Raw genomic sequence first — 20,979 nt, 5'->3', positions numbered from 1 at the left:
CTTAGCAGTGGGGTTACCCTGTCAGCACTGTTGGTGTTGATAGGGGCATCGTGTATATTTTTTTTCCTGCAACATCTAGGGTGACAACACTGCTCAGTACAGTTGTCACCCAAGGAAAGAAGTGCGTTACAGGCAGGCTAACCAGGTAAAAAAAAAATAAAAAATGAAAACAAAACACTAATGCAGCCACCGCATCTAAGGACCAGCAAGCTGCAATACTATCAATTTTTTTTCTGGTGGAGCAGGTGCAAAGATAATAGTACTGCAACACTTAGGTTTTTTTAAAGGAACTAAATCTAATATTAAGCTTGGTAAAAGATTAAAAAAAAGCACAAGGGGCATTACTGTATCAGTGTGATGTGTCCCTTATTGCTGCTTTCTCCTGGTTTATGAGAAATCCTCCTCCTCTGATAACACCCAAACCCCCATTGTTATTTTCTGATGCTGTGGGGGTTAATAGAAGGTACTCATCAAGAGTCAGACTATGCTTGCCGCCCTCCAACCCTCCTCCATTCATAGAAATTGTACTACATTGGGCCTAGTCTGGCACTTGATGGTTGCTTGTCACAGGTCCATCAGTTCTATTAACCCGCACCACACTGAAAGATAACAGTGGCAGGAGAGGGGACACCAGAGGATGACAATTTCACCTAAATCAGAAGACCGCAACTTAGTCTTTCACCTATAGTAGTCAGCGTATAGTTCCCATTATATTGGTCTCTATGGTGTTGATCGAAAACAAACACATTTCCACTTGGTTAAAGTGACAAAACATTACAGGACATTAAAATGGAAAGCAACTACTGCAGGTGGTTTGTAAATAAAACCAGAAGAAATCTGGGATGTTGGCAAGGTACGGAGGACCTGTCACAGTAATCTGGGATTAGCGGTTCCTCCTCCAGATTTTATACGGAAAGATTATGCAGCCGCTGTATATAGGAAATAAACATGCTACAAAAGAAAAGGTACATAACATACTGATAAATGTTATAACGCCTGTTATAAGTGATGGCTTTGTCTGAGCCTACTGTAAAGGAGAAGTTAAACTAAAAAATAAAATTATAATATAATATATGTAGCACTAACCCCCGAAGGAGCTGCTGGTTTGATTGGGCTTACCGTTACCTTCTTCACCTTGATTTGCATCTAGGGGTTTCCCATGGTAGATGGCCCACAAACTTTAGAGACCGGCGACAGATCCACTTAAAGGGATTTTTAGGTGCAAAAACATATTTAATGAACAGTCTCTCAATATAGGATCAGAGGGTTAGGAGAAAAGTCCACTAGGTACTCTTATGCCGTGTACACGTGACTGGACTTTGAGAAACTAGGTCCGACTGACTTTCCGAACGAACGGACTTGGCCACACACAATCACACCAAAGTCCGACAGATTCGAACGTGATGACATACAACCGGACTAGAATAAGGAAGTTCATAGCCAGTAACCAATAGCTGCCCTAGCGTTGTTTTTTGTCCGTTGGACTAGCACACACACGAACGGATTTCTCGGTCCGGCGGAGTTGCGGTGGGAAAATTTAACACATGTTCTAGTTCTAAAGTCCACCAGATTTTTGCCAAGCAAAGGTTCAATAGAGCCCACACACGATCAAATTGCCCAACGGACTCGTTCCGTTGGACCTTTGCTGTCAAAAAGTGTGTACGTGGCATTAGTGTCAAAGTCAATAATGAATTACTCCGGTCACTACTGCACCACCTAACGAATGCAGCCAAGTCCTGCATCCCACTACTCTGGAAACAACAAACTCCGCCATCCACGGCAATGTGGTTACGGAAGGTAGAAGACATCAATAAAATGGAAGACCTGATTATGACAGTCCAAGACAGGCAAGATGCCTATAGAAAGGCTTGGTCTCTTTGGAATATGTTCATGTACTCGGAAGAGGGCAAAGCCCTCTTTGGAACTTGAGCTACCGCTTAACGGCACATAGATAGCCGCAATTGGAATGCCAACCCCTCCACCCGCCCCCCCCTCATACCCTCCTTCCCCCCCCTTGCCCTTCATCCCCTCCCCTACCCCATTAACCCTCCCTCCTTCTGTCCACCCCTCTCTTATATTCTCATCTTGCTTTATCTATTTTCCGATTCTCTGTCCAGGTCGTCGCCCCAAACCCGCCCGTTTCAACTTTGCGGTAAGTTGTTGGTTTAGGGCTTCGGTATAACAGATAGCCATGGCCGAGTTCTGATATCTCTACTAATTTGATTAGATGAGGCAATATCCACACGACTAGATTACGCTTCACGACAAACTGCAATGTTATGCGGTGCAACATTTTTGACTGTAATGTATATTTGGGAGGCTGCGACCTTCACCGTTTCAGTTACTACTGTATTCCTTGGGGCTCTACCCCACATATGTAAAAATAATAAAATTGATATTTGCAAAAAAAATAAAAATAATGAAAAACTCTCTTACTTTGACTTAATCCAGAGAATAGCCATTCACAGCTGGATGTTCACTCAAGTTGGATAGTCCCTCTATCACAAGGCCTAGCAGCCAGCAGGGTGCTTAAATCAGGAACAAGTCTCTGCCACAGACTTTGTTGTAGAACACGTAGGAAACTAGGACTTGTAGAACACTCATGCGGTACCTTTATTTTTCAGCTGGCTTGGCGATAGCTCACGAGATTGGATTCTCTTAGGTCCCTCAGCCTCACCAGGATCCTGCTAAGAAACCAACCCGTATGCAGCCTTCTTCTGAAAAGTCCTCCCCTGGATAGCTACGAAGTTGCTGGGCCTCTCCCCAACCGGGGACGGCACCGGACCACCTCCAAATCCTTTCCTTAGTTTCCTTGCCTCGGGCTAGCCATCCCCGAGAAAGTCAGGTGGATCCATACCCAGTGATGGCGAACCTTGGCACTCCAGATGTTTTGGAACTACATTTCCCATGATGCTCATGCACTCTGCAGTGTAGTGGAGCATCATGGGAAATGTAGTTCCAAAACATCTGGGTTGCCAAGGTTCGCCATCACTGCCCTAGGCCATAACCTTACTGGTGGCTGGTCAAAAGGACCAGGACCATGGAGTCAGAACATACTTCTGGACCGGAACCCAGTGACATCCGCATCTTAAGTACCCTCTCCCAGAAAGCACAGCAAGTGTGACACTACCACTGGGCGGGCTCTGAGAGAAAGTAACCTTAAAGCACCCAACCAGACTGTGGTTCAATGCCTGCCAGAAGAGACAGCGCCCCTTATAGTCCAGTCAGACTGATGCTGAGTTCAAAATTTGGAACAATTATACCCAAACCAAACTGCAGTTTAGGTACAAGATTCAATTTCAAAACATAGCGTGTGCTCTTCAGGAGCCGTCGCTACACAATATTATATATATATATATATATATATATATATATATATATATATATATATACACACATACATACATACACATACACACACACACACACTTTTTGTAGAAGAGCCTGCAAATCTTTGTACTAGCGATCAGTAAATCGCTGATGCCATGCAGCTCTCCTGCAGACTGTCAGTGTGACCTGTCTGCTCATACATTGAGCAGGAAAGCAGTTTCACACTGACAGGGAGACTCAACTACCACAATGCTCAACAGCACAGTGGTAGTTCATTGAGAACTATAAGCCAACAGCAGCAAAGGATGTTGGGACTTGTAGTTCAGTCACAGATATCTGAATGAACGATGCCACCACGTGGATGGAGCCCAGCATGTCCGCACCGTTTTCCAAAAATTACAGCTAGTACGGGAAACTGTCACAGGGAGAGAGGGCAGCAATGGGAAAATATTACATGGTTCACCCTAAAAACCGGTAGAACATGTAACATGTTCCCAAAAGTCAACCAATCCTTTAAAGAAGAAACCAGCAACTGTTGGGACAATGAACACTTTGGTCATAACTATGAATGTACAACATATTGTATAGAGTGCAGGATCCACGAGTAACATACAAAATATATAGTATAGCATCAGGTGAGGTCCACCTCTTCAGATTGCCACCTTACATCAAAGAAAACCCAAGTTCCTCCTCAGTCACCCTCCTTACATCATGGTCCCCTGAGCCCCTCCTTACATTAGAGACCCTGCATTCCCCATAGACCCCCCCAGAAAGTTTTCAGAAGTATGAAACTGAAAGTGGTCGTAAAGGCAGAAGGTTTTTAATCTTAATGCATTCTATGCATAAAGATAAAAAGCCTTCTGTGTGCAGCAGCCACTTCAGTACCCCCAATTATTTCGCAGAATGCAATGCCAACTATGGAATCGAGTCGCATGGGTCTGAACTCTAATGCAAACCTATTCCAGTGCAGAAAAAAAAAAAAAAAAAAAAAAAAAAAGTCCTGCACGTTTTTGGTGCCGATTCAGTGCTAATGGAGCCATACATACATCACTTGTACAGGAATCAGGTGTGATTTCTGTACAAGGTACCTGCGATGCAGCAGATCGCATACTTGTGAACCCAGCCTCAAAGTAAACCAAACCCCTCACCTCGGAACTTTCACTGCTTATTTACTGCCTTGCTGACTGTAGCTCGATCTACTGTCTGCTGACAGGTCTGACAAGCGGAGATTCACTGCATATTGCAGCGGAGTTTTTTTACTGCCGGGCTGACTCTGCGTGGGCAGTGAATGTTCAGCATAAACTGGAGATTAAGATGTACAGTTAGTAGCCCGGCAGTAAATAAGGCTAAATGCAGTGAAATTTCGGTTATCAGTTGAGATGATTTACTTCAGCCAAGCAAACTAACAGAAGTAAAGTGTTAGGCCTCATGCACACTGGATGTTTTTACAGCTGTCGTTTTTGGCTTCTGCAGCCAGTAAACTCCCCAGCATGTTAGAGCTGTCCATGCACACAGGCTGTTATCAGCAATTTTTGGCAGGGGTGTTTTCTGGTTGGAAAAACAACCCTGAAATAGTGGGCTTTAAGAGTTTTTCAGCTGTAAAAATGCTCCAACTCTGATAAAAGGCAAAAAAAACACAAACAAAAACACAGCTATTCTGCGTTTAGAAGTGTTTTTCAGCCATAAGCTTTTGTGGGAGTATAATTTTGCTAAAAAAAAAAAAAAAAAAAAAAAAAAAAAAAAAACCATTCTACATACAGCCAACGCTATGGGCGTTCTGCCCCCTCCTTGTTCGAGCCCTGGGAAAAGAAGTTCAGCAAAGGGGGTCAGAGTCAGGTGGAGGAAGGAGGAGCACAACTGAAATCTGGTTGGGGTGGGAAGTGGGGGAGGCAGACCACCCACCCCCCTCACCCGGGCCAGCATTATATCCATACCAATTATAGAGCTCAGCTCTGACAGACTTACTCTTCATTGCTCCGGCCTACACAAAGTGAGGCAGAGCAGTAATCATCCTAGGAGTCATTCTCAAATATAATGAAGCTAGTGTTTCGGTAAAATCCATTGCATTTATTCTTTATTGGCTACATGGCGGTATACAGAAGCAAAAAAGCGGAAAGTGTTTTGTCCGAACCCTTACTTAATTGCTAGAAGGCTTCAGCCAAAACGCATTCACATGTTACTGCTGTGTCCTGCCATGCAGCCAACAAATTAACGCAATGGGCATTACCAAATAGTCAGCTTCATTATATTAGAGGTTTCTTGCTGCATTTCAATAGGCATTTGGGCCAGATCACTGGTTTCCAGTCTCCCAGGTAATCTGCAGTAGAGCAGGTTTTCCTTTTTAATCTTTGAGCAACGCCATTCATTTCTACCAGCAAAATCATAGCATTGCCAACTAAGAGGAAGGAGGAGGTGATTTTTGTAAACCTTGTTAACAGGCACTGAAGAACTTTTTAGGACCGTTCTGTTCACCAGCCACTCCATACCTTGTCTCAGCATCTATTGCCCAACTCACAACTTTATTAGTCATTCCTAAAATTGACACACATTTAGGATATTTTCCAGATAGCTAGAAAGTCTTCTAAGAACATGACCATTATAGATTCCTTCAAGCATTTCTTATTTTAAGTTCAGGTTAAAAGGAAAGACTTTATGCTTCTGTCCCACTGAGAAGATCTTTATTCTTCCTGGCCTAGAAGTGCAGTAGAAAATGGGCCATCTTTGCAAAGGGAATGGAATTTCCATCTTAGGCCCCTTTCACACCGATGCGGTTTTTAGGTGCTACAGCGCTAAAAATAGCGCCTGTGTAGCGCTTGAAAGAAACCCAGCCCTTTCACTCCAGTGGGACGGTGAAAAAACATCCTGCTAGCCGAATCTTTGGAGAGGTATATTGATCGCTCCTACCCATTGGAATTAATGGGGCAGCGCGGCTTTAACGCCGGCAAAGAGCCGCTTTGCGGGTGGTTTTAACCCTTTCTCGGCCGCTAGCGGGGGTTAAAACCACCCCGCTAGCGGCCACATACCGCCGCTAAAACGATGGTAAAGCATCGCTAAAAATAGCGGTGCTTTACCGCTGATGCCGCTCCCGCCCCAGTGTGAGAGGGGTCTTAGAGAGTGGTCAAAAGAACAGGCGTCCTCAAGAGAAAATCTTACTTGCAGTAATGCTGGCCATACACTTAAAAATAAAAAGTAAAAATAAAAAAAATTAAAAAATATTTCTACAAAAAAAGGGGACTAAAAATTGTCAGTGCATTTCAATGGCTTGACAAATGTTTGAATCCACTGCAAAATTGATTGTAAAAAAAATACGAATGTAATTTCCTCAATGAAAACCACATACACGGTTAGAAATCCATATGCTTGAAAAAATTCCCATCTTACACTTTTGAATTTTGTCAGTTGACAAAAATGAATGTCGATTTGACCCCAATGATTGAAAACAAATGCTCAAAAAAAAGTAAAAATACATTCTAGTAGCATATGGCCAGCCTAAATGAAAAGGTCAATGAGCTCCTCTGTTGGAGTTCAAGCTGTAACATAACAGAGCTGCTTCTCTGACCGGCGGGCTCTATGCCATCACATAGCTGGCAATGACTCGGTGGACCCTCTTTAGAGGACACATGCAGTGCCCATAGTAGCAGGAAAGCCTCAGAATGAACACTTCCTCTCAGTCACTTGCCATCAGGTTTCAGGGCTCCGCCTTTTTTCATCAGGCCCAACAGGTGGATGTGCTAAACAGATTTAAGTCAAGAAGCCCAAAAAAATTAACTGACCCAGGATAAGCATGCAGACAACGAAAGCTGATCTGCAGGATCAGTGACTAAAGTTTATCACATGATCTGCAAAAAAAAAAAAGTGTCATTATCGACATTATAATGTCAATTGGCATAAATGTACGCTACTGCACTGTAGGTGTGTATTGCAATGCAAACCCACTGTGGGATGTAGCACACTTGCATTAAAATGCTCCACAATGTGTACATACACATCCTTTGTGTTGCACTCAAAAGTGGTTCTGGAGGCTGTAAGTTTTACCGTATGCATTCTCTGCAGCCCCCCACTTTACACTTAGCAGAGCCTAAAATTGATCCAGCGCTGTGCACAACAGCAGCGGCTCTCCCTCCTTGTAGATCCAGAGACAGCAGTGGAAACTATTGGCTCCTGCTGCTGTCAATCACAACCAGTAATGAGTGAGCAGGGCTGAGCCACACTGTCTATGGACACAGAGCCCGCTCAGGAGCCAGACTGCATGAGTGCACTCATACAAAATTAGGGTACTTGGAGGGGAGGGTGACAGGAGGAACGGGTCTATTCTGTGCCAAACCATTGCACAGGGAAGGCAACTATGACAGGTCTGTTATTTTTTTATTTTTATTTATGGGTTTACAATCACTTTAAATAAAAAATAAAAAAAACGTAATAGGACATGTGTGGTGCAGCACAGTCCAGCTTAAACGAGTCCTTAGAAGCAGGTTGGCAACGGCAGTCGTAATTCCCCAGTACAGGTTTCCTTTAAGGCCATGCCCAAATAAGCCACATCCACTTTTGAGTTGGAAAACAACCAATAAGTCTCTCTACAAGCAAAATGACAATTATACTTAATACTGCTGCCTAAGACAGAATGTCTACTAGCATAATACAACAATTTAAAGATTTTACTAACCTGATTTAGTGGTATTAGTCTATTCGATACCTTTCGTTACAATACATTAGAACAGAAAGGTGCAGTAACCTTTAATTCATGACATGACAATATGACAGGCGAGAGCATTAGTGGTGTTTATAAGAAATTAAACCAGTCATGATGTTTATATCACCTAGAATTACATATCAGAGGGTAAAGGTTCATATCAATGTCAGTTTACCACTGGATATTGTGGAACTATAATTTGGGTGCATGTCACAAGGCTGTAAATACACAACTATTTTTAATTGTGCACCAACAGGAGAGGCTGTGAAATCAAAATATCAGCAACATTACACAATGGTTGCAGATCCCAATACGAGTTGAAGTACAACACCTTCCTGTGCTCATATTACCAATTCTATTGGATTGATGGATACAGCCACACAGGACCGTTCAATTACACCATTTAAAAAAAATTTAAAAAAGGAAAAAAATAAAAATAAAAGAAAAGCAAACACGACATAACACACATACACGAGGATGGCCACAGAATGGATTAAAAATGCAGTGAATGAAATCTAGTACGGCAGAACTTACCATCATAGTCCTGGAATTTGACAGACGATGGAAGGTGCAGATTGAACTGCAACGGCCATAAAATAGAAGGTCGTTTACATTCCGGCTTTTTGAAGCCCAGCATTGCCATCACAAAGTGAAAACTACGCAGCTTAAACCCTACACAGAAGAGCTTACAAGTAATCACAAGTTACTCTGTTCCCTGGCTGGCATGGGAAAAGTCCAGAATAATTTATAATCCACGCTGCAACTCTTCTGCACACTGCCTGGTCTTCATACTTCACTATTATACGCTCTCCTTTAAGCATTAGTTCAGCCTTCATAATGTTGTTTATCAATGTTCCTCCTCTGCCATTACATTACTGCGCTCAGCTCCTCTCCCCATTTAAAGTGCTTTTATCTCACAAACCACATTATCATCGCTAGTCTTAATGTAGCCTTGGTCCAGTCCCTGAGCAGCTCTTCCTTCATGTTTATGCACTTATCAAATCCATCCTCCGCTCCTCACCAAGACAACACATGAAGCAGCATCAGCAGCAGTTCTCTCCTGGGACAGGCTCTGCAACAGCAACCACAAGAGAACAGAGCAAATTTTCACCATGACGCCCAACTTTTGGAGGCACGTTTTTCTCCACATACCATAGCAGTTGCCAGTGACAAACGGGACTTCAAACGTTACAGCTCATAAATATCTAGGCTTAAGCAAAAAAAGAGGCCACTTTGGCAAAGTAAGTTCATTTGTGTAGACTGTTAAACGATTTTTTTTTCTTCAAGTTTTGGTCTCGTTCAGGAATGCCAGGATTATTTGGTAAATTAACAAAACTAAAAATACAAAGCTACTGGACTATAGAGGGTGTCATAGAAAAATATACACCCGAGTAGGGTTGCAATGGGATGTTACGGATTTGTGCAGCTGGAAATGCCAGGATCATAAGGTGTCCTTAGGAAGGAAGGTGATGAGGAGTGCCATTCAGATACAACAGTCTAAAGTAGCTTATGACAAAGTCAGGGCTTGAAAAGAATCAGAGTCCCAGTGAGCCAACAAGTCAGAGGAGCAGGTCCCTTCCAGGTCGTTACTGCCGGCTGCCACCAGGGCCTTCATTTTCATGATTTAATTAGGAATCTGGGCCCATTCTAAAACATGTGGTGCAGAGGTCAATTTTCAATGACAAGAAATGGCAACCCAAGTCACTAAGAGGCCGTGTTTTACGATGGCTTTCTAGATTTTGGTGAGGAACTCAGGCCGAAATGCCAGATAGGCACAGTTTTGGAAGTGGTAAAGACAGCCTTGCAAAAAAAGGGATGAGATTAAGTGTCAGTCCCACCAGATGTGCATATAGGATTAGGTCAGAGACCAATACCAGAGGGGCACAGTCTTCTGTCATTTCCTAAAAATACCAAGGTAGTGGACATTTTAGGAGCAAGAATTAAATGTCTTTTTTGAAAAAGGTCTCTCAGAGGTTGCTGAGAAACCATATATAATAGAGAGGGATGTATGTGGCAAATCGGAAAGACTCAAGTGGAGTTAGACCAAAGAATGTTGGCATGTCTCTCGGTGGTGTGGATGAAGCTAGTTTCATTGAGATTGACTAAATTGTAGGTTGGGGGTTAACTTTTGTATGGGTGGCTAAGCATTCATTTCGTTATGTAGGATATGGTGGCGCTGTGGCCAGAAGTCTTTGGCAAGTTCAGACACATGTGCCCCAAACTTTGGGGCAGAAGGCAGGGTTGTCAATCTGAGTGAGAAGCAGGAGAGCTTGGTAGACATGATAAATCTGTCCCAAACTAGCAATGTGGTTAGAGCCAAGAAGAGGAGAGAGGTGGTCAGCCAAGGAAAAGCATGTAAGTCCAGGGAACCAATGTCTTATTATAGTTGAGTAAGGCGACTTTCACATTCCATTAAAATCACCATGGAAACCCATCACAGATGTACTGATCGGAAAAGAGCAGAACCCACTATGTTCTAAGCTTATTTGCAGATTCATGTTTTTTTTTTTTACTGCTAGGCGAAAGTGCTAACCACTACACTACTGTGCCACCCACATGAACTTTACTGACATCCCAGTCTTAGTCCATAGGGTTCAATATTGAGCTGGCCAAGCCTTTGCAGCTATAACAGCTAGAACTCTTCTGGGAAGGCTGTCCACAAGGTTTGGGAGCGTGTCTATGGGAATATTTGACCATTCTTCCAGAAGCGCATTTGTGAGGTTAGGCCCTGTTGGACGAGAAGGCCTGGCTTGCAGTCTCCACTAATTTATCCCAAAGGTGTTCTATCAGGTTGAGGTCAGGAATCTGTGCAAAACAGACAAGGTCCTCCACCCCAAACATGCTCATACAGGTCTTTATGGACCTTTCTTTGTGCACTGGTCCAAATCATTTGGTGGGGGGGGGGGGGGGGGATTATGGTGTGGGGTTGTTTTTCACGGGTTGGGTTTAGCCCCTTCGTTCCAATGAAACAGGGATGTCGCCCTTGGGACTTTGAATGAGGTGTGCACAATTGGCCGATAAAATTGACAAATGTAAATACAGTAAAGTATTCATTACAAAAATAGTCACACCAGAAATTAACATACAAAGGCAAAGCCAATACAATATTGCACATAGTTAAAGATTGCATTCAAAGTAGAGGAGTATACAGGACATCTATAACACTAAACATGTTTCATGAGATGTGGCTTGCTCTTCAGGGGTGGATGCATGTGGAATATATCTGGAAATGAATATACAAAAAGTAATGCAACACATAAAAAATGATGGCCAAATGGTAAGAGGGGCCTCCCAGAAAAAGAAAAACCCCATACTCCAATTGGCAAAGCCTAGATGCCTATGGTTACCGAGGATGGTAGCAATATATGGTTGGGAAGGGAGCTGAAGCAGTGCCAACCAATCCCACATGCATCCACCCCTGAAGAGGGAGACACATCTCGCAAAATGCGCCTGGTGTTATAGAGGTCATGTATACTCATGTACTTTAAATGCAATCTTTAACTTGGTGCAACATTGTATCAGCTTTGCCTTTGTTACTTTTTTATGTGTGACTATTTCTGTAATACTTTACTGTATTTCCATTTGTCAATGTTATCGGCCAATTGTGCACACCTCATTCAAAATCCCAAGGGTAACATCCAGGTTTCTATTATATTAGGGATGGAGGTGTGTTACTGGTGACACCATACCTTTTATTTTGTTCCAAGACATTTTGGACAATTTCGTCTTCCCAACTTTGTGGGAACAGTTTGGGGATGGCCCCTTCCTGTTCCACAATGACAGCACACCAGTACAAAAAGCAAGGTCCATAAAGACATGGATGAGTGAGTTTGGGGTGGAGATACTCGACTGGCCTCAACCCAACAGAACACCTTTGGGATGAATTAGAGTGGAGATTCGTCCAAAATCAGTGCCTGACCTCACAATGCGCTTCTGGAAGAATGGTGAAAAATTCCCATAGACACACTCCAAAACCTTGTGGAGAGCCTCCCATTAGTGTTGAAGCTGTTATAGCTGCAAAGGGTGGGCCAACTCAATATTGAACCCTATGGACTAAGACTGGACTACCCATTCTAAGTAATGTGCGTCTAAGGCAGGCATCCTAATACTTTTGGTAATACAGTGTACATACGACTCCTACTCACAAATTGAGAGAGACAACAGGAAGTGAAAGGAAATCTACCCCTAGGAAGGGAAATTCACTCATGTAAGTTATCATGGGAAAAAGGTGTCTCCACTTAGGCTTTATCACCAATCCTAGTCTCCACAACCACCCAAATTTTTCAAAATCCAATTGTTACAGACAGAAAGTGAAATCTTCGGAACAGGTGCAAATACTGCAAAACAAATGGTATAGGGAAGGGTTAACGCCCCTATAACATCTAAAAATCTTACTTTTTTTGTCTGAAGTTAGACTTAAAGTGGTTGTAAAGGCACAAGGTATTATTTCCTTTATGAATTCTATAATGAAGGGGCTAGCTGAATGTCAATCCATCCTTGGCTGTTCCCATTCAAGAGCAGTCAATCGAAAAAATGACAGCTCTTGAACAGGCTTGTTGGAAAATTTTGCTTCGATCAGTGCTGCAGCCAATTGGATGCAACATTGATCAGTGTGATCCTATAGTTGAGGAGCTCTTATGTCAGAATACAGTGATACAGCAGGGAGGATTAGGGAAAATCTAGGTGGATGGGGAAATCCTTTCAGTTTTTTCCCCATTCAGCCCACTGTTTAATCAAGAAAAGCAGATATGGCACAGCCAGCTTAAAGCGGTGTTGTACTCACATTTTGAAAACCTCACCAGCCATAGTGTCTCTTCCAAAGATGCCAAAATGAACCTTTTTAAAAATACGATCGGCGTAATTAACTTTTAATTTTAATTTCCAAGCCGACTTCTGGGCTCTCCTCCCGTGAGAGTAGGCATGGTTGTTACCTCCCAGGGGACTTTGCGGAGCCGGGGAAAGGCATCTTTCATTGTTCCCATGAATCAGTGGGGAACGCTGTACTGCCGAAATCTCGTGAGATTTTGGCGTCACGTGACACCGGTCTTTGTTCTCTTGATGTTTACTTCGCCATCACAACAGGGCGGGAACTTCCGAGGACACCGCCCGTCGTGATGGCAACCAGAATCTTTTACAGCACTGCTCACTGCCATCAATGAGCATGCGCGGGATGGAGCGGTGGGTGCTGGGAGCACAGCGTCATTGCATCCAGTAAGGAAATGCTTGTGGGCTTAAAACGCCCACAGTGAAAATGGAAACCGCCGGACTGCATTTTTAAAAGTTATCCTTACAACTGAAATAGTTACGCCGGGGGTTAAAAAGACGCCGATCGTGACTACAAAGACACCTAAGGAATCGCCCACCAGTGACACAGTGGGTGTACAAGTAATTGTATAGATATGTTTAGTTGTACTAATGTGTGCCAAAGTTTCAAAACTAGGCTCTGTCATGAAGGTTTGTTTTATCTTCGATGTTAAGGGGTTAATGACCAGTCTTTGGCTCTACCTCCTTACTGCACAGTCCACTCTTAACTCATATGACCTCTTGCCGTTTTTTTTTTTTTTTTCCTTTAACTTACTTTAAATTTTGTTATTTGTAAAATGTGCTTCTGCTGCCTTGTCTGTAAATCCTTTCTGGGTTAGTACTGTTCCTGGCCCGAGTTTCCGTTCCAAGCAGGTCCTAAAAAGTCATACATATATACTGTTTAAAAAAAAAAAAAAGTTGGAAATCCGATGTGCCAAAATCAACTGCCAGGCTTCACTTTTCCAATTCCATCTGCAGTCTTTACTACCACACATTTCTATCCAGAGCGCCAATCACAGGTGGGTGGTGAGTAACGTTATGTTTACATTCAAAGAAGGCTCATTCTTTGTAATATTGTAGTAGAAGGCTGCCACCTGGTGTACATATGAGACTGCGTGACTTTGCTCAGTGAACAACACAACAAAAGACTTCTGATTTTAGAACAGGAGAGAGGAAGAGGAACAGGGACAGATCAGGAAGAGGGAGAGAAGAAAAAAAGAGAAAGGGAGAGAAGAAAAAAAAAGAGAAAGGGAGACAAGAAAAAAAATTAAGACGAGTGAGAAGACCGAAATTAAGAAAAAAGGAAAGATAGAAAGGAGGCTGCACACCACAATTGTGATCCAAAATCCTTTCTTCGGACATACCACAGTGACATCACAAGAGCAGAGTGCCCAGTAGAAGAGTTTCACCCTGTTCTAAGCACTTATCACAGTGTGAAGCGCGTCGACCATTGTCGTGTGCAGCTTTTTATACATGGATTGTGGAGGAAGGCACCCACTAATTCCATCAAGCTTCCTCATCTCACCTGGAGCGGCAAGCTTTCCTTGTTTAAGAGGGAGGAGAGACCGAGAAAATCTACCTAACTTTAGTGTTCTTAATATACCAATTTTCAGCACACCGATTTATAAAAAGGTTCAAATTATTCCAGGATGACCCGATACACAAATTGCCATAACTAATAGAAGATTCATGTAAAATGTGATTTAGCATTTTGTAGTACAAGAGTTTTCAATCAATCAAGCTCTAGAAGATTTACCCCCCTTCATTTTTTTGCGATACAGCACTGCTTTACTTTCACTGACAATTGTGTAGTCCTAATTTATGTCCTCTATCCACCCCCCCAAACAGCACTTTCTTTTGGTGGTAGTTGATAATCTCTGCATTTTTATTTTTTTGCACTATAAACACAATTTTTTTACTTTTTGCTACAAAACACATCCATTAAAAAAAAAAAGTTGAATTTCTTCCTCAATTTAGGCCAATATATACTCTGCTACATTTAAGGTAAACGCAAATCTCATTAAGCGTATATTGATTTGTTTGTGCCAAAGTTACAGTGTCTACATACTAGGGGATAGATTTGTATTTATTAGTAATGGTGGTGATCAGTGACTTATGGCGGAACTGCAATATTGCGACAGACAGAACGAACACTGGCACTTCTGACACTTTTTTGGGAACCAGCGATAAGTGCTAAAAAATAAAATTAAAAAAATTAAAATAAAAAAAATGATGCACGGTCACTATCCTAAATGACATTAGATGAGAAAGGGGTTAACCATCAGGGAGCGATCAAAGGGTTAATTGTGTGCCTAGCCAGTGTTTTAAGTGTAGTGTGGGAGGTGCTTTTACTAGGGGAAGGCACGGATCCATGTCCTTGCTTCGTAGGAACACAGGATCCATGCCTTTCTTACTGACAGAACGGCAATCAGCCTTGTTTACATAGGCAGACTGCTATTCTGCCTGTGTATCAAACGATCAGCCACGGGACCCCCCAAACACAGTGGGAGAAAGCCACTGGCAGCGTGCTTTTGTGCCTACTACCCAGAAGTGCAGGATCACACACACATGAACCTGTGCAGCGCATCTACCCTGTTGCAGTAAAACTGCTATAGGCCAGTCGGCAAACGGTTAAATAAGCTATGATTAAGGATATGGCCGTTTAGAAACCAGTACAATATTAATAAAGCTAGGATTACACAAGAAAATTTGTTTTTCTAATCATTAGTGGGGTCAAAAACTATTTCTTGGGACCCCCCCAGTTAACAAGAACTTGTGTGCCCATTGGTTGATTTCCCCTCTATTACTTTTCTAGGGACAACCCATATTTGGGGATTTTTTTTACTTTCAGTGATAATGGTTAACAGGACAAATAGAGGGGGTGAACCTCCTTAACAGGGGCACAAGCTGACATAAAAATTCAACAGGGGCTCTAATCCCTCTCCACTCTATCCAAAATGTAAAAAAATGTTGCCTCTAGTTCTGCTTTAAAGTGGTAGTAAACCACACTGTGGGGGTTATTTAATAAAGGCAAATCCACTTTGCACTACAAGTGCACTTGGAAGTGCAGTGGCTTTAGATCCAAGGGGGACATCCAAGGAAAATAAAAAAGCATATCTTGCACATGATTGGATGATAAAAACATCAGATGTACCCCTCAGATTTACAGCAACCGCACTTCCAAGTACACATGTAGTGCAAAGTGTATTAGCCTTTAGTAAATCAACCTCTTTGTTCTTTAAATCCCCTACAAGGTAAAGGCATAATGTGCTAGTATGCATAGTAAATTAGCACTTTAGGAAATACTTACCTTAAAACTAAGCCCTCCATCAGGCCACAGGAGCCGCAATGACATCACTCCTGCACATGCTGGGTATGCCATCCCTTCAAAGCTCATGTGTCGGTGACATAACTGGCTGCATGTAGTGTAAAAATCTCCTAAACAGTGCAAGTTTAGTAGATATTCACTGTACCTACAGGTAAGCCTTCTTATAGGCTTACCTGTAGGTAAAAGTAAAAAAAAAAAAAAAAAAAAGTTTACTACTTTAAGTTTAATCTGCTAATATTTTACCTTCTATGGTTCCTGATCTCACACTAAACATGCTCATTACATTTTTAAATAAAAACATACCATTTTCATTCAATAGTTGTCAGAAATATTTCCATCACCAGGTCACTGTGCTTCTCTATGCAATGCAGGGAGATCATGGCTGGTAAGAGGGGCCGATAGGGTGCTGTACATAGCTTGATGAAAACATCACAGCACCTCTCAAGATCCCTGACACAAGGGGTGGGCTGGTTCTTAGGATCTCTTTAAAAATCAAATCACCTTGGTGGGTGATGTTAAAGTGGTTGTAAAGTCAGAAGGGTTTATCTTAATACATTCTATGCATGAAAAAAAAAATAAATAAATAAAAAAAAAAACTGTAGCAGCCCCCCTAATACTTACCTAAACCCCTTCGATGTCCAGCGATCTCCAAGAGTGACTCGGCCATCCGGGACTCTTCCTGCTGATTGGCTGAGAAACAGCAGCGGTGCCACTGGCTGCCCCTGAGGTGAAACTCAGCCAATCTGGACAGAGGGGGCGGAACATGTTATACTTACGTGCTCTGTGCAGTGGTTTTGCACAGAGCAGCCTGGATCCTCCTCTTCTCGGGTACCTCTTTGCTGCTCCTAGTCCCTCCATCCTTTGAGTGCTCCTCAGCCAACAGCTTGTTACAGGGTTTACCCAAGCAAAGTTAGGCTAGGTTCACACTACTGCGGTGATGAGATTGGATGTGATTGGCACCGCACTGCAGTGCAAATCACATCCGACAGATTGTATGGCTGAATTCGCATTGCATCCGGCCCAAACACGCACAGGACCCTTTATTTCGTCCACAGCAAAATCGGATCACATGGGTGTTCACACCATGCGATCCGATTCCTGTACGAGTTTGCAGATCTCACTGTGATATGTGAACTGATCTGGGGGTGTCATTAACCTTTCACTGACACTCCCAGCAGTTGGCATAGGGCAGTGTGAACTGCTGCCGGGAGGCATGCGATGCGGGAACCCGCAGCGGATTCGCAGCGTTCCCGCATCGCAGCAGTGTGAACCTAGCCTCAGAGCTCTGTGTATCCATTCAGGCACAGAGCCCTGACCTGGCCCCATCCTCTCTGCCCTGATTGACTGAATGATGGGAGCCAAGATGGCCGCTGCTCTGTCTCTGCCAATCAAGAGGAGTGTACTAGATTGCTGGAGAGAGGAGCTCAGGTAGGTAATTGAGGGGTGCTGGGGGGCTGCCACACAAAGGTTTTTTGTTATCTTAATGCATAAAACGTTTTAAGATAACAAACCTTCTGCCTTTAAAACCACTTTAAGACTGGAGTGAGCATTCTAAAAAGACTTCATTACGTGGAGTCTGCTCCAGGTAACGGCAGTCACCCTGGCCAATCAAAATGAAAGCTTATGGATGCCGGAATGCAGGTGAGTAGAGTTCTGCTTTAAATGGATTAGAAACCTTCCTACCCACCTTGTGTTTTTCACTTGCGCATAATGTGCATTGCTCCAGTTTCATGGTGTCATTTGTTGGCCTGTTTGTAGAGTAATAATTCACACTCCTGTGTCAGCAGTTGATGCTTGTGTTCAAACATGTGGCACTGCACAGGTTAATACATGGATGAAGCCCAAGGCTGGCCATACACGTGTTGAATTCCAGGCAATTTGTTCAAAAAACAAAAAACAAAACAAAAAAAACCTCACATTTGAAGAATAGTTTAATTTTCCATCATTAGTGGTGCTGCAGCAACCTCTGATTTTCGTGTGGCCATCAAATTGTAGTTATCAGGCATTTTGGAAATGTTTTGGAAAAACTAAAGAATTTCTAATCAATGATGGGAGAATTGGGAGAAATCAAAAAAAAAAAAAGAAATGTGCATGAGCTGTGACCTGGAATTCCCGGCGCCAAATTTTATTTTCGGTAACCTTAGGTGAGACTGAAGGCTTAGTTGGTTGAATTTGGAAATCAATGGTGGCACCATTGGATTCCAAAAAGCACAATTTTATATTTTTGATCAGCAACTCATTTTGGAATTTAACCCATGTATGGCCTGCGTAAGAAATGACATTTCCTGTGAATAAACTACATATCCCACACTCCCTGGGGATCTCACACACTCACAAGTGAGTTTCTGTACGTGGATGATGGCACTATTTTTTTTTTATTAAAACACAAACACACGCAAACACACCCCCAATTAACTTTTCCATTAAAAAAAAAAATATATATATATATATATATATATATATATATATATACATACATACACATACATACATATATACACATATACACACACACACATACATATACACACACACACACGTCACATGACCCAGATCTTTCCCAGCCTGTCTGCAGGGAAACATAAGCAGCAGGAGCTGTCCAAGACCAAAGAGCTGTCCAAGGATGTCAGGGTCAAGATCCTAGATCTACACAAGGCTGGAATGGGCTACAAGACCAGAGGGTGACAAAAGTTGGTGCGATCATTCGCAAATGGAATAAAACTGTCAATCTCCCTCGGTCCGGGGCTCCATGCAAGATCTCACCTCACAGTTTTGAAAACTGAGGAATCGGCCCAGAACTACATAGGAGAATCTTGTAAATAATCTCCAGGCAGTTGGGACCACAGTCACCAAGAAAACAATTGGTCACACATTACATCATGAAGGACTGAGATCCTGCAGAGCCCGCAAGGTCTCTCCACTCAAGCACACGTACAGGCCCAACTGAAGCTAGCAAATGAACATATGAATGATTCAGAGGAGAACTGGGTTATAGTGCTTTGGTCATACGAGACCAAAAATGGAGGTCTTTGGCATCAACTCAATGTGAGGAGGGTGAGGAGGAGGGCTGCTTATGAACCCAGGAACACCATTTCCCACCATCAAACATGGAGGTGGAAACATTATGCAATGCAGGTTTTTTTCTGCTAATGGGACAGGATAATTTCATGGCATCAAAGGGACGATGGACAGGGCCATGTACTGTCAAATCATGGGCAAGAACCTCATTCCCTCCGCCAGGGCATTGAAAATGGGTCATGGATGGGTATTCCAGCATGACAAAACACACGGCCAAGGCAACAAAAGGAGTGGCTGAAGAAGCACATTAAGGTCCTGGTGGCCTAATCAGTCTCCAGACCTCAGTCCTATAGAAAATGTGTTGGGAGCTGAAGGTTCGAGTAAATAAAAGTCAGGTTAAAAATCTTAATGACTTAGAGGATCTGCAAAGAGGAGTGTGGTAAAAATCCCTCCTGAGATTTGTGCAAACCTGGAGGCCAACTACAGGAAACGGGGATTAACTACTTATTTCACTCAAAATGCAAAACAATTTATAACTTTTTTGAAACGCGGTTCTGGATTTTTTTTTTCTGTCTCTCACTGTTAAAATAAACCTACCATTGAAATTATAGACTGATAATTTCTTTGCCCACTGACAAACGTACAAAATCAGCAGAGGGTCCAACACTTTTTCCCTCACTGTATTTTAACTGAGAGTCAGACCTGAATCTATTTGAAGAGTGGAGGGGGGGGGGGATATAAATGTTTTATATTAAAATAGTACTGGAGACTTTTCATGGATAGGATAATAGTTATAAAAGCTTACTTTAAATGTAATTGTAATGCCTCCAGTCTATCAGCCTCCACCTTCTTTGGGTTCAGCAGCGGATCTTCCCTGTACAGAGCCCTTAAAAGGGGTTATAATTTTTTATTTCTTTTTATAAAAACAACATGTTATACTTACCTGCTCTGTGCAATTTTTTTTTCACAGAGCAACCCCAATCCTCCTTCTGGGGTCTCCCACTGGCACTCCATGCCCTTCTTCATCAGGGCGCCCACACAGAATGCGGATTTCCCTGGGGGCCCCCGTGCAGGCTCCATCTTGAGTCCTGCTGCACGGCCCTCATCACTGGATTTGATTGACATCAGCAGGAACCAAATGCTCCTGCTGCCATCGATCTGTCTACTGAGGAGGGAGACTGTGGCTGGAGCTGTTGCGCACGTGAACATGGCTGGATCGGACTCGGGTAAGAAAAGGGGGCAGCTGCAGCATCGAAGGTTTTTCACCTTAATGCATAGAATGCATTAAGTTGAAAACCTTGAGGCTTTACAATTACTTTAAAGTCATGGTAAATGTTGGATTTTTTTTTTATATCCAAACATGTCACACTTACCTGTTCCGTGTAGTGGTTCTGCACAGAGCAGCCCTGATTCTCTTCTAGGGTCCCCTGCCAGCGCTTCTGGCTCTTCCTGCTTTCAGAGTGCCCCTATAGTAAGCCGCAAAGTACAGTAGAGAGTTCCCCTATAAGGTAAAAAAACTTCTGTCTTTACATCACTCATTTCCTTCTCCTGTCCAGGACTATGTGTCCCATGAGGCATTGCTCCTCCCACATTCACAAGCGCTCAGGCACTTACTGACATGTATGGACAGTGTAGTGGTCTGTATGTGTGCTGCACTGTATTTTCTGCTATGTAAAAAAATTAATGCGTTCTGTATGCTGGACAACTAATCCGCTGACCAACCAATCAATTATGAAAATAGTTGACAACCATTGTCATAATCAATTACGTTCATTATGTTAATTAGTTGTTTCAGCATTAGGGTTTAGTG

General features: G+C 42.8%; 1 protein-coding gene across 9 annotated transcripts in view; it reads right to left on the bottom strand.

Annotated features, from left to right (window-relative positions):
* Positions 1–20,979, bottom strand: part of MTUS1 (microtubule associated scaffold protein 1) — a 390,210-nt gene that overhangs the window by 202,352 nt on the left and 166,879 nt on the right. Inside the window, exon 1 of one of the 9 annotated variants that reach the window (XM_077477391.1) lies at positions 8,555–9,038. The exons of 7 other annotated variants lie outside the window; for them this stretch is intronic. In XM_077477391.1, coding sequence (XP_077333517.1) covers positions 8,555–8,663 — 109 coding nt within the window. In that variant the 5' untranslated portion in view covers positions 8,664–9,038. Of the gene's footprint in view, positions 1–8,554; positions 9,039–20,979 lie in introns of those variants that run through there. One more of the 9 variants, XM_077477393.1, reaches the window with a different exon arrangement.

Source organism: Lithobates pipiens, unplaced genomic scaffold (assembly GCF_037356315.1).
Source record: "Lithobates pipiens isolate NorthernLeopardFrog02 unplaced genomic scaffold, aLitPip1_a1.2 Scaffold_13, whole genome shotgun sequence".
In the NCBI taxonomy this organism is placed as follows: Eukaryota; Metazoa; Chordata; class Amphibia; order Anura; family Ranidae; genus Lithobates; species Lithobates pipiens.
The sequence above is the reverse complement of the archived record's forward strand: the minus strand, read 5'-3'. Positions and strand labels throughout refer to the sequence as shown.